Source organism: Nerophis lumbriciformis, linkage group LG06, assembly GCF_033978685.3.
Source record: "Nerophis lumbriciformis linkage group LG06, RoL_Nlum_v2.1, whole genome shotgun sequence".
In the NCBI taxonomy this organism is placed as follows: domain Eukaryota; kingdom Metazoa; phylum Chordata; class Actinopteri; order Syngnathiformes; family Syngnathidae; genus Nerophis; species Nerophis lumbriciformis.
The window spans coordinates 23,667,713-23,682,897 of NC_084553.2; the positions used below are offsets into that span (position 1 = coordinate 23,667,713).

At 40.9% G+C, this 15,185-nt stretch overlaps 1 protein-coding gene across 5 annotated transcripts in view; it reads left to right on the plus strand.

Moving 5' to 3' along the window:
- sox6 (SRY-box transcription factor 6) overlaps positions 1-15,185 on the plus strand; it is a 200,241-nt gene that overhangs the window by 116,638 nt on the left and 68,418 nt on the right. For all 5 annotated transcript variants that reach the window (XM_061963933.1, XM_061963936.1, XM_061963937.1 and 2 more), the window contains 2 exons: positions 9,013-9,185; positions 10,606-10,674. In XM_061963933.1, the coding sequence (XP_061819917.1) occupies positions 9,013-9,185; positions 10,606-10,674 (242 nt within the window). The remainder of the gene's footprint in view (positions 1-9,012; positions 9,186-10,605; positions 10,675-15,185) is intronic.

Sequence of the window (15,185 nt, forward strand, 5' to 3'; positions counted from 1 at the left end):
GTGAAATTATATGCTTAGGTGTGTTTCTGTCTTGGTTTAAATGAAGTACCTTGAACAGTGTCAGGCAGTGGAGTGGTGCAGCTTTCTGACATTAGCATAATTATAATGAAGAGTGCGGCTTCCTCTATCATCAAAATATTAGTCTCCGTCAGTGTTCACTGTCCACAACAGCAGAGCACCACTCGATGAAATGTACTGTTATTGATAAACACTTTAAATTCTGATGCATTTGAGAGCATCTTCTGGGGGCACTTAAATCATTTTGAGTACCGTATTTTCCGCACCATAAGGCGCCCTGGGTTAAAAGCCGCGCCTTCAATGAACGGCATATTTCAAAACTTTGTCCACCTATAAGCCGCCCGGTGTTGTAAGCCGCATCTAACTGCGCTAAAGGAATGTCAAAAAAACAGTCAGATAGGTCAGTCAAACTTTAATAATATATTAAAAACCAGCGTTCTAACAACTCTGTTCACTCCCAAAATGTACGCAAATGTGCAATCACAAACATACGTATATCAACATGGACAGAGCTGCGTGAAAAAAGCCACCCGGCCTCTTCGCGTAAACTTAAACTTACCTTAACCACTCGCTCATCTTTTCTTCATCCATCCCTTCGAGTTAGCTTTTATGATGACGCCGGCTGGAAAGGTCTCTTTTGGCAAGGTCTTCCTTTTGAATATCACCATGGGTGGAAGTTTCTGGCCATTAGCATGGCAAGCTAGAACCACAGTGAAGGATGACTTCTCATTCCCTGTGGTGCGAATATTCACCGTACGTGCTCCCGTTGTATCCACAGTGCGGTTCACAGGAATATCAGTTGCTGTGAAATAGTAATCCGTGTGCGGATGGAGAGATTGCGTCTTTTCATGAACCGGATCCCTGACGCTTAGTAGGAGCCATTTTGTGGTCTTTACAGATGTAAACACACAAAGGAAATGAAACGTATGGTATATCCGCGCGCTTTTTCTTCTTCTACGCGGGCGGGTGGTTGCTTACAGTAGAAGAAGAAGTGCTTCCTGTTCTATGGGGGCGGGTGCTTACCTTGGCGGTTGCTTGCGTAGAAGAAGAAGCGCTTCCTGTTCTACCGGGAAAAAAGATGGCGGCTGTTTACCGAAGTTGCGAGATCGAAACTTTATGAAAATGAATCGTAATATTAATCCATATATAAAGCGCACCGGGTTAAAAGCCGCACTGTCAGCTTTTGATTAAATTTGTGGTTTTTAGGTGCGGCTAATAGTGCGGAAAATACGGTATGTAAAATGATGATGTGTATGGGGCCACACGCTTATATCGGCAGGCTGAAATCCATATATACAGTCAAGTGCAATGGAAAGTGGGGACGACGTGGCGAAGTTGGTAGAGTGGCCATGCCAGCAATCGGAGGGTTGCTGGTTACTGGGGTTCAATCCCCACCTTCTACCATCCTAGTCACGTCCGTTGTGTCCTTGGGCAAGACACTTCACCCCTTGCTCCTGATGGCTGCTGGTTAGCGCCTTGCATGGCAGCTCCCGCCATCAGTGTGTGAATGTGTGTGTGGATGGGTGAATGTGGAAATACTGTCAAAGTGCTTTGAGTACCTTGAAGGTAGAAAAGCGCTATACAAGTATAACCCATTTATCATTTATTTATTTATTAGGACCCTGAGAGGGTCAGACTTTCTCAACAAGTTACTTAGTATGTGAATCATAGAAAAGACGTAGTTAAAAATGTTTCAGAAAATTGTCCAATTGCAACAATAGTGGGTTTATGCGCGGCTGTTTTGTGATGCTACTGAGTGATGATCATTGGTTTTGTGTATTATGGTATTATCTTGGTTGTAAGACATTGTGAATTCATAAACCACTGGACTTTGCCTGTGTTTTTAAAGGTCGAGTTTTCTGAAGTGACAATCCTTCTATTCTAAGCCATTTACAATAGGATAGAATAGACCAATTTTTTTTTTAAATCAGATTAATCACATTTTGGAATTTGGATTAATCCTGATTAATCACAGGGGATTACTTGTTGCACAATTAAAATTTGCTTAAGAAAAGACTCCAATATTTGTACACAAATGCAATTGTATTGTCAGAATGTCATCCACGAACAATTTTAAACATTTTAGAATTTTTATCATCTATTTGCACAAAAATTAGTAACCGTTTTATCTAAAGTTCTTTCTGGCTTTATTTTGGAGTGAAATTTGCCAGCAAACACACCATTCGGAGTTTCCTCACAAATTTTTGTCCTGGCATATGCATTGATCTGATCACTGACTGTAGAGCTTGTGCGGTCGAAATAAATTGCATGATTAATGTAAGTGTATACAAGAATAATGCAATATTTTTTGTGTGCATGAAACCAAAAGGGAAACATTAAAGAACACAAAGGATATAAAAGACATTAAAAGATCACAGAGCCGATGCAACCAGCTGCCACTTCAGTGGTGCCCTTTCTAATAATAGCAACAAAAGTAAAAGGCAACAAAAACCCAACAATGAACAATAAATAATACATATTGCGCACATATGATTGCATCATGCATAGACAAACAACAAAACAAAAACACTATCCCATACATATCCTATACACCGCATTGGCCTCTGTGCCACTCCATGCAATCATCTGCTGGGGTGGGGGCAGCACTGTCAGAAACAGAAACAGACCCAACAAAGTGACCAAAAGAGTCGCAGGCTGCCAACAGCCCCCGGCCAATGGATAAGCGAGAATCTGTCCAGGGAGGTCGAAGTGTCCGATACATTCTCATCCAGCCGGAGAGACAGCGAACATCCCCCATGACAACCGATGGCAAACACGGCCCAAAGCTTCGCCCTCTTTCCTGATGCTTAACGCCAGCTCCGCAGCCCTTTCTCTTTCTCCGCATCTCCATTGGAACCTTCGGTCTCTCCATGTGCACCACAGAGCCGGTAACTGGTCTTCGGTGCAAACAACCAATCCATGGCCAAAAGGCGTCCCCAAAAGTCCACAAAAAATCACCAAAAACAGCACAAAAGTCACAAAAGCGCCATCTCCTGTTGCACAGTCCTAAGGGGGGCGCAAGCAAAACACAAAAACACATGAAAACAAGAGGGAAACATCGAAGAACAAAAAGAAGGACATGCAAGAGCACAGAGCTCCTGCAGTCAGCTGTTTTTTTACTGAGAAAGAATAGACAAAAGGGTAAGATGACCGCTGACTTCACACACTGTTTTTGCTCATTTACATCCAAATTTTGTTTACAGTACACAATTCAAATGTCCGAAAGGGAGTTGTAGTAACGTATTTACTCCTACCCCCTTTTTCATTAGCGATTGTTCTAATAAGGCCCCGTTCACACTGGCCACCAAATCAAATTTAGTTTTGCTCTCAGGTGACACAGATCGGATATTTTCTAAACATACAAATTGGATATTTTTGCATCAGATTTGGACTACATCACTGCAGTCTACGACAACACAACCTGATCGCGACGTTTACGTCATCATTCGTGTGCGCAGCAGGATCACTTTCCTTTTTGCAATTCTCTTCTTTCTCCTCCTGCGGTTGTTTTCTATCATCTGCCTACTTCCTCTACCAGTGACGTGCGGTGAGGTTCATGACTGGTGAGGCACTGACTTCATCACAGTCAGATTTACAAACATATGAACCCTAAAGAGTATCTTATTCACCATTTGATTGGCAGCAGTTAACAGGTTATGTTTAAAAGCTCATACCAGCATTCTTCCCTGCTTGGCACTCAGCATCAAGGGTTGGAATTGGGGGTTAAATCACCAACAATTATTCCCGGGCGCGGCGCCGCTGCTGCCCACTGCTCCCCTCACATCACAGGGGATGGGTCAAATGCAGAGGACAAATTTCACCACACCTTGTGTGTGTGTGACAATCATTGGTACTTTAACTTAACTTTAACTTTACACATACAAACTGTAGCACACAAAAAAGCACATTTAATAAAAAAAACGTTATTATGGTCTTACCTTTACTTATAAGTGCGGGAACAGTGGTGTTCGTGATGGAGGAGTTGTGAATGAATGAAATATGAAATCCGTGCTGCAGTCACTTTTTGGCTTCTTGTTAAGTGACTTTTTTTGGGTGGATTCGGTCTTGCACGTGGAGGGTTTGGGTGTGGGCTTTGGTTGGTGTGGCGCTCCCGTCGGGGGGTGCAGTCTGCGGCGGAGGTGCAATAACCGGCACCAGGAGGCGGGATTACGCGAGCCTCACACAGTGCGTCTTCGCAGCCGTTTTATGATTGCTCAGCACAAGAAATACGTTACACACATACAGTTGTTGACAAAGTACACTGTACATTATATACCTCAGCTAACTAAACTATGGAAATGTATAATATAGTTCATATAGCAATACGGTCTCACTGCACAGCAGGCCAGCAGTTAGCCGAGTCCGCAATCCATGTTGAGGCACAATTGAGTGACGTGCCTCAACTGGCTGCTGATCACCGCACCGTCTCTTCTCAGTATTTGAACGGCAAATGTGAAAATTCAGCGATTTTGAATAAAAATAATCTAAAACTGGTGAAGTTAAATGGAAAATAACTTTATAGTATAATCACTGGATACATATAACAATTTAATTAATTTTTTTTCTTTTTACATTTTTTTTCTTTCCATGATGGCAGGTGAGGCCATGGCTCTGCCTCTAGTGACCGCACTGTCCTCTAAATAACAGCCACCCACGGCACAAACCCATTAAAACACTGATCTGTGGCGTTCGTGTTTTCTCGTGCACAGTGGCATGTCCAGACTCTTTTTTTCAGGGGTGCCACCGGGGGGGGAGCACCTAGTTCTGTAGAGGGGACACCCATAAAACTGTAGCTACTATAGTCGGGTGGCGTCTGAGGTGGCCTATTGTGTTTTAGGGGTGGCTCGTGCTAACCCAATCCACCTGCTAGACATGCCACTGCTCGTGTAGTAGCGGCTTCTTTGTTCATTTACGTAATCGGGTGTTTTGTCAAAAAGAGACGCTTTTCTTTGGAACAAAGCTTCCATTGGTGTCTATCGATTTATGCTGCTGCTGCATCAAAAAAATTATACCTTGAGTTTTGAAACATCGATTTAGATATCCATCCATCCATGTTCTACCGCTTGTCCCTCTCGGGGTAGCGGGGGTGCTGGAGCCTATCTCACATAAAAATATATAATAAAATAATCGCTCACTTGAAACGCCATTGACAAGTCTACTTTTCGTCGAGACGTAGCTCGTTTCGACGAAGCAACTTTTAGTTAACTTCCTTAGTTTAAACTTTATGGAACTGTGCATGCAAATGAGATTTAGGCCACATTGGGGCCTGTGCACGTTTATACTGGAGACTGATAAAGATCACATCTTACTTGCAGTGCAAACAGACAGCTGGAAAAAATAAATTTAGTGTAGTCTAACACTGCAAAGAAAGCTCAGCATCCCATAAAAGGTTCCAAAAAAATTGGTGGTCAAATTTGGACTTTTGTGTGTAAATTCCTTTGACTAAATATCTGCTCGATTGCATTTAACTTTTCTTCAGAATCAGCTACTCTCATGACCACTGACGCGACTTTATTCTCATTCATTGTAGTAGCGTCACAGTGCATTAAACAGTGTTGAAGCTCAGCGTCCATTGACCTAATTAAGGGAGCATAGAGTGGGTTGTTTCACTGCAGCCAAACTAGACAGTCATTGGAAACATGCTCAGCTTTGTTCCGCCTATCATATACTCAGCATATCTGGAAGTGTATAGAAAGTAGGCTTGGCCTTGGCTGGCCTGGACACTGACGACACATAATGATCGGAGGATCTGCCTGAGGCTGAATCCCTTTTTGAATGACAGCAAACTGGGCAAATCAGCAATCTTAAAATACAAACTTCTGCCAGAGCATTTTTCAAGTTTGAGTCCACCTTGGTTGGTATGGATAATTTTACAATCCTTTAAGTGACATTTTCTTTGTAAAATCCAGCACCTTTATAACTTTTATCCATTTTTGGATGTATTCGTGATGAGAGAGTAGCTGAAAATGAGCTTCCCCCATTTGAAAAAACAGCAGCCGCCACTGCCCTTATCGATGTCAAAACAATCGCTAATAGGTTAGTTTACTTTCTGTGCCTCATATGCACTGATCACAAAAATCCAGTGACATCAGGCTCACGACAAAACCCTAGGATGAAGCCAGAATGCACCACGACCCCTGCAGACAAACCCAGCCCAGTGCCCCCACCGAGCACGTACATTTTTATTGACTGAACATCTTAACACACTTTTTGAAGAAAATGGCATGAGGAACTGCCAGCAGGCAAGACATTATAACTTTGCAGTGTGTGTGTCAATATGTTTACATTTGCAGTATTTAGACACATCTTAATTTACTTAGAATAGTCTTAAAGCACATGGACACATCTACAAAAGCTAACTGTTGAGAAACAAAGGCATTCCAGTCCTTTTGCACTAAAAACAACCCAGTTCAGATCTGGTCATAATGGCTCAGCTGTCCTAACCGAGGGATAGGAAGAGAATAGGGTGCCTTGTGATTTTCCCCCTTTTCACCCTCGGCCTCCCTCGCTTTTCTTCTTTTTTGTGCCTGAATCTTTTATCTGTGTTATTCACTCGGGACTCTTCAAAGTAACAAGCCTCCTTCTTTTTCCCGGTACTGGACTTGGAACCCAAATTAGAGACTGCTTGATTAGAGCAGAGAGGAGGGAGCCAAAGAGAGAGGGAGATGTGACTATTGGACAGAACAAATCGCACCCCTACAAAGTGCCTTTTATCCAAAGACCCCAAGGCTCAAATACCCCTTTTCCTCCCCGAGCAACCATGGCTCTGCTTGTTTTCCTCTTATCATTTATTTAGTCACTCGTCATGTTTTCTGCCCTACTTTGTGACGTTTAATAGAGGCAAGAATTTCAAAAGGTGAATGTTGAGAGTGTCAATTTCACATCTTTAAAATTATTGCCTGAATCTGGGACAGCAGACAGCCGAGATGTCTGATCACACCTTGATGACTTATTCCAAAGACACTCCTGCTGTATTGCCCGCTGAGTTTGACACGGCATGTTACAATGTCAAGGCCGCCTACTTTTAGCATCAATCTGTCGGCAATCTGAGGCGCAATGTGAGGAGACAAGTTAACGGACAGACTCCAGCCCCAGCACTGTTAAAAGTCATACAATATGCAGGAAACTGCCTCTTTTGTTGGCACACACAGACCACAATTTTTCACTTCTGCACCACTCAATAAAACTTTTATCTGCATTTTAGGCCTGATCCATAATTTAGAGCACAATAATGCAATATATATTTTTACACTAACCAGCTCACAAAAAAAACGCATGTGCTTCCGTTACTTCTGAGGTGGGTATTAAGTTTGCTCTCATTTTCATTGCAGCAGAAACAAAGATGGAACTTGGCAAAGGAAGGGACAAATCGCAGTGTAGTGGGCAGTCTGGGCTTCCCACAATTCAGCTAACCATCTCAACAATGGGTCCTCTGTTCTCTGTATTTTCTTTTCTGAGTCTGGACAGTGCACTGAGTGGAAAGTGCCATGCAGATCCTTTAGTAGGTCATCCATAGGAAAAGAAAACAAATGATATACATTGACATCATCAGTGACTATTTCCAATAGTGTCATTTGGAAAGGAACAAGATGCAGTTGTCCATCAGTCTCATTTATAACTCCATGATTGTTTTCTTTCTCCCTTTGTACTGCCACTAGTTGGCTATTCCTTTTAACTGCTCCACCTTCATGTGTTATTTATTGTGACAGTTACTGATGTATGTTGCTGATGAACTGTAAATGCACAGTTACTGACAAAGGTTAACAAAATTGATAGTGATTCTATCAATTTGACAGATAAGCCATTCACAGAAGGTCCGGTCAGATGACTAAGAAGTCAATTCAAGCTGCACGCGGGCTCAATGAATAGCTGCTTTTAGGTGTTTTTTTGTAAGAAGCATAAATGGAGAATTGCAGCTCTCTTCCTCTGCTGTTTTCTGCAGAGGAAGAGTGAGGCGAACCCAGATTGATAGAAGCCAACCAGTAAATTGCTCTGAATAGGTTGTGGAGGTTGACAGGCCCTATTAAGACAAACGGCTTTCCTCATCGGAGAGATAAAATAAATCAGGTGTTTAGTCAAATTAAAATACTTTGAGTGGAGAGGGCCCGAGGGATCTCTCGCATCAACTCAAGACAGATGTATCCAGAGACGAGAGGAAGACACCCAGGAAAGAATCAGCTTCTGCTGGCCCAAAGCCAGTTTTCACTACACTGTTTTATAACATTGCTTTATACTTGACCCTCTCTCTCTTTCCTTCCTGAGTCACTTACCCTTGTGTTATGCCCAAACAGCTTGTCACACAGGAGTGCAGTCAGAGGAGAGTGAGTTACTGTCGAGCTTCTCACTGGCAATTATGTTGGCTGTGTAAGTCAATGGTAGGATCACTTAGCATTGATTAGGCGGATGGAGGGAGCAATGCAGCGGAGCTTATACACTCTGTGGACATGCAAAGAGCTTAGTGTATGCATATAAACAGTGGTTGTGTGTGGCTAGACACCATACTTCCCTAGCGTGTTAGTGAGATGACCATAGAATTAAAATTTGAAGCCCTTGCAAGTGCTATATTTTCTTTACAATCAGCCCCAGTTTCTCGGACTTGAGCTGTCACCTCAGTTTGACAGCTCCCTGCAGCTCTTTGTCCATGTAAGGAACAATTGCTCGCCTTTATTCTTTTAAAAGCTATGACCACCAGCGACAATCAAACGGACTACGGCAGGCTGTGTGACCTTAACACAGCTAAGTGAATTTGTTGCAGTCAGTTGCTCTGCATGTGGTTTTCTTTGTACTATATATTGTGTATGATACAATAGGGCAACATAATGATCGCAGTGTGCAGCATGACAACCTCTATATTCAGCACTACACACTTAGCCATGGCACTCTACAGATGTTCTTACAAAGTGGTCAGCTGAGGAACTTTATACACCATTTTTACACAACTTGTTTGTTTGATTTTCTTTTCACACCCAACGTGCCTTCCTGTCTCGTCCTTAGGTACTCCTGAGAGCCTGGCAGAAAAAGAACACCAGCTCTCCACCATGATTAGTCAGCTGATCAGCCTTCGAGAACAGCTCCTGGCTGCCCACGACGAACAGAAGAAGCTCGCTGCCTCCCAAATGGAGAAACAGAGGCAGCAAATGGAGTTAGCTCGTCAGCAGCAGGAGCAGGTAAAGTAACTGATCAAGATTATTAACACCCACCACTCCCCCATATTGTTGCTTTTAATCCTTTTATTTTGAAACTTATTCCTTCATTGGTGCACATCCTTCTTTTTTAATAATTAAATGCAATAAAACCACTTAACCCAATATTTAATTGCATGTCTGAACTTTGAAGACAATCTGTCTTCTGCCAAGAAATTCAAAATAATGATGACAAGATGCTAAATTCTATTAAGCCCGAGATATTTCAGTCATACACTATCGCACACGTCTGTGCTCTACAGCAGGAAAAACATTATTATGACTTGTACTAGGAAATGCAATGGGATGTGAGAATTAAATGTTAGATAAACATGGACGTCCTCTAGATCTTATAAATTGAGTCCTATTAGAAGGAGCCTGGCATTAGATTTGCGGCACAAATCAGGCCAATGAGCCATATTGTACAAATCAGCAAATTAGTAGAGGCCATGAAGTGTGTTAATGTCGGTGAAGAAATAAGGACACAAACTATCCACACGGGCGACATTTTTATTATCAGCAGCCAGCCTAATGGCTATGAGTCAATTATCAGCAAGGAGTTCACTCAGAGTTTTCTCAGCCCACTCTTAGACCTTGCCGGGGTAAATGAACAGATAGACCATATACCTTCAAGTGATGCATTTTCTTAAAGGACACTAATTATACATTAACTCTATTGATTTATTTTTCAATCCATGATGTTCGTTTGCAAACTACACTCAACTCTGTAGGCTTTGTGGACATTGTGGCATTAGCCAACACATGATATGTTTTATTTTTTTATCTCTTTTGAAATCGGAGGAATGGTAATAAAGCGGGCAAGAAGAGTACGAGAGAAAAAAAGAGGCAGCCCGAGGAAGCCCGCTGGAAGCTAGAATGTCATCAAGCCATCAAGATACAACGCAGTAATTAGCTGTTGACACTCGTGAGGGAGCCAGCACAAATTAATCTTGACACATTTGCAGACGGCCGATATCTTACAGTGAACACTTTGTAATTATATTTAAAAATGAAAATTAAATGACACTTAAAACTAGGTTGTCACGCTCAATCAAGCGAGGATGTAGAAAAGGAGACTGAGGAGTATTACGGTGCGGATGATTGTCACTCAGACATTGTGGGACCTTGGTTTATCTGTCCTTTAAATCATTTAGGACGATTCGTCACCAGTTTGACAATGTGGTTTATTTATTATTTATTATGTATTATATCAATTATGCATGACATCTAATTGATAAGAAAATATTTTGATTGACATTTTTGTCTGGTATTTCCCTTTAAAAAAAAAAAAAAAAAGAATCCCCTTACCGCTATGCTACCGTGGTACTAAACAGGGGAGCCAAATGGATTTCAGTCCATTGCTTGTTCATACTGATTTCCTATCCTGTGTTTTGTTTCCAAACAGATCGCCAGACAACAGCAGCAGCTTCTGCAGCAGCAGCACAAAATCAACCTTCTCCAGCAGCAGATCCAGGTCAGTAAATGTGTTACTCTTGGCCCCTGTGACACAATGTCTACGACGCTGCAGCAAAGCACAATGAGTAAAAGTGAAAGACAAGCTGATGTGTTTTCTGTGGAGACAGCTGCAGTCACTGAAAAAGGAATGTTTTTTTTCAAATGTCAAGGTCAGAAACACACTTCGACCAGTTTTGGAGTATTTAGTGCACCATCGCTGGACTGAACCATTCTAAACATTTCTACTCTTATCATCTTTAAATGTTGTGTCAAGCTAACGCTGCTTCACACTAATCAAATGGTAATTGCATGTTGGTCATGGGGAGGTCTATGGAATACGAAGGAGAATAATTAGCACATCTTAATTAACAAAAAAAGTAACAACAGCTAATGAGTCGTGTAGTTAGAGCATAGCCTGGAGGTGGGGGACATGAAAGAGGCTGGTAAATGCCTCTGAAAGCAGTGAGTCTCACAAGGCCAGTGTGCCACACTTTGGCAGAATTTAGAAGCTCCTTTCTTTTATTGCCATTACGCCTCTTGGTTTCTTTTTCCCCTTAGTCCTCACAGGTATTGCTTTGCTTTTTTGCTTGCCGGATTTGATAAGAGTATAGACGTGTGCAAGACAGACCACCCAGGAAGAATGTACTGGATGAGCGTTTGCTGTGGTCAAGGTTGCAATGCTCCCTGGCTGAATGATGCTAATGCAGAGCGTGTGCGTGTTCTTTTCCATGCGCCTCTTATCTCGCTGCTCTCTGTTTGGTCATTCTTGAATTGGTTCTACAATGCTGAAGTGAATTGAATACATTTTTCCTGTTTTTTTTTTACTCTTAATCAGCTTTTTACAGTTATGTTTAGGGATTTTTATCATTTTTGTGGACAATATTACACACAGTCAAAATAAACATATTTGACTCAAACTGCATGCTGTCTTAGGGCGGTGTTCAGCTCTTAACATTCTAATTGTTAACACAAACACTCTAAAAATCAGATTTTGGATCAGACCTGAAGAGCATGTGGCAGTTACCTACCTGACTTGCAAATTGCTCCATTTGGTCAATGTGTGGCATGTATGTAAAGCTTCAAAAGCTTCTTGTGTAGACGGAGCAGGAACAACAGAGGGTAACAATGTGTCACCGCTTCAAACGGCATAACTTTCATTAATGTCATCCTACCATGAAGCTCAGAGCCACTTTCAATTCCTGTTTACTACGCTGCGCCTTCTGGGTAATATAGTATATAAACATTTAGCAACACACAAAGCGTTCCCACTTCCTAGTTTACATGTGTTTATATATTTATTAAATCTTAATTCATCCAAGGCAAGGCAATCAAAAACTGCTTTTCATTTGTAAAGTTTACCTAGCAAAGAGGCAGCATTGAGAGATGTTGATGTATGATGACAATCTCTCATCAATTCTCATTTACCAACAAAAATCATCGCTAAAGATTGCTCTCAAGAGTTCACAAAGGCTCATAACGTGTAGTAGATATTTTACATAACATAAATTAATGTTTAAGATGAAAAAACATCAAATATTTATGTTTATAAGTGTAAAAGAATCATGGAGAATGACTGTAACTTAGACGGAAAAAAAATGAAGCCTTTGGTGGTGTTTCTTTTTATAATTATACATGGATTATAATATTATTAGTTATAATAAATTAAAACAGTACATTAATTTGACAATTACCTCTTAGTATATGCTTTGACTGTCATCTAGTGTCTACTTTTATGTCTGTGTGACATAAAATGAGGACAACATCTATACATTATTTGTTGAAATTAAATTAAAATCACAAGATGATTCAATGATATTGAAAAAAACCTTTCAAACATCACAATTTTTGCTGCAACTTTATGAAGAAGCTGCTGCAAATTCAATAATTTTAGGCTACAGCTACCACAAAAAATCCTAGAGTGACTGATTACTAGTATCTCACAAATGCCTGTTAAGGGATTTATGCAAAAGAAGGAGCAAAATGTCAAGATGTTTTTCAGAAGATGCCACAGACCCTTTCACTTCAGCAGTGGACTATGCATTGAAAATAAATACATACTTCACACTGCCTACCACTTGGAAAAATCAAAACATATCTAGCAAACACTCTCCTTTGAAGTACCATATACACTACTGAGTACGGGGATCATTGACTTCATGAAGGGTCCTTCACTAGTGCTCAGTGAGCATGTCACTTTTAGTGGCCCCTGCTTTGGTCAATCACGTCTTTAAAGGCAAATGGCACATGAAAATGTATCTTGACAGATAGTTTTTAGAGCGATATGAGGGTAGTAGTCCTCAATTTTAATTTCAAACACTTGAATTGAAATGCATACCAAATAATTATCTTTCAAGGCCAGGGCTGAGCCACTGGTCATAAAAGAAAATAAGATATAAAACATTTCTGATAAACAAATTCCTATGCCCTTTGGCCTCTGCTCGCCACACTCAGTAGACAGATCATGACACAATAAAATAAACATTCTAAGCTGTTGTTTTTTTTTTATCTCACAAGGCAAGGACTAGTCAGTGCTGTTTTTTTGCCGTTCGGATTTCATTAAAAACTGCCTTGAAAAAAAGCAATTTTAATACATCACAGCTTCGCCTTAATTAGTTGTGTAAACAAGCTTCCAGCCTGTATGTCGCAGACCTTTAGCAAAGTGATGAGCGGTGTTGAGGGATCGAGTTACTCTGCTGCTCGCTTGGAAAGCATTAAACTTTATTGAAGACCTCACTGGCCCCCAAAAAAATCCTTCTGTTTTAACTTTTTAGGAGGAAATTTTAGATAATGCACGGATCTTGCTGGAGGCATCGTATTGATGAAGCACCTGATCATATCAGTGAGAACCGTAAACTATCCGAAACAGTCAAAAACACAGGCACCGCAACCTGAGATTGTTGTTGACAAGCTACATATGTGCTTTCAAGGTTTCTCCTTTTCTCTCCTGTGGATCGAAGAGAATCTGACAGAAGTGAGCCGTTCCTTAGCTTTAGTTCAAGAGGTTGCCAACAAGGCAGTTTATTTAAGTCGCTGCTCTTTGAATAGCTACCGCTCTCTTCATCCTGTTTTACTGTTCTTACAAGAAAGGCAGAGAGATTAGTCTTTGTACTTTGGGATTACAATGTCACTTGTTTTAGAGATAGCAGATGTTTCGATTGCAATGTGAGGGGGCTTATTGAAAATGTCAGCTCACAGCTTTGTGTGTGTTTTCCCTCAGCTTGCTTGTTTTCTTCACTCAGTCTATCCCTGTGGTTGGCACTAATTCAATCCCACCATGAGATTAGCTCTGAATTGATTTAGTGGAGAGTTGTTGAGGACTTTATGCCACGCATGTGACAAATAAACATATATATATATATTAGCACAGGAGGATTTGGCCTTAGAGGGGACCTATTATGCAAAACCAACTTATTTTAACCTATTGGTACCTGTTTTTGTCTATTTGGGATCTGCATAAATCCTGAACATTTGAAGTCAAGCCGTGGAGGCATGGTGGATTTATGTATACAACTATAAATCTTGCCTTCCTTCATACTTCCTCTAAACGAGCCATTTGGAATTGGTTCGGTCCTGTAACGTTTCTGACCTGTGACGTCAGGGGATTATCCATATATGGTATATATTTACCCAAAGTTCTCTGCGTGAGTCAGCCATTGTAGTTTCATCAATAAATTCCTCCTTTTTTTCTATCCTCACGGTGTGGGGCTGATTGACTTGTACATGCTCATGCATCTTCTGCTGTTGCCATTTCTAATACAAAGTAGTATATAGTTCTAACTTATATCTGTCAGTAGACTCCATGTGTAAGCGCTAAAAACTACAACATGGCAAACGGGAAGAAGATGCAGTTGAAGTGGAGACACACAAAAAAGACATCCTGAAGATGGCTTGAAAATAATCTGTAAAACATAATCTATGCAAATGTTGACCAAATAACCACCGTTACATGGTATGTAAACCACAAGGAAGTGTTTTAAATTAGAAAATACATCATAATATGACCTCTTTAAGTGAACTAACTTAATGAATAAATGCAAAGTTAAGATATAATGACCAATCTGTTGTGTTCCTTGTATTTTGCTTTGCCTTGGCATCGCTCACGCATATTTAGCAGTAGTCCTCTCTGTGTGACTTCCTATTTCACAACAACAGTTGCATGCGCATACCCACGTTCACAACAACAAGGACACACACACTGTTACAAACATCAAGAGAATAAATTGTAGCTCAAAGGTCAGGCTGAACTTTATCTTCACAAACAGGCGGGAGAAAGCAGATGAAACAGTGGAACACTTTTAATCACAATTTTATGAATAGTACTGCTCTTTTTCAGTAAAAAATACACTATAGGTTACAAACGTCAGGGGGTATTCTTCTGCCAACTGTGGCTAGTTCTGTCCTTGTCAACTTATTTAATTTCACCCATCTTCCTCTCCATATACATCCCTTTGTGGTTGTAGCGTATCAAAACTTCCAGTGTCCCATTTGAACTTTCTACCCTCATACAGAATATGTGTGTGAAGACAGTGA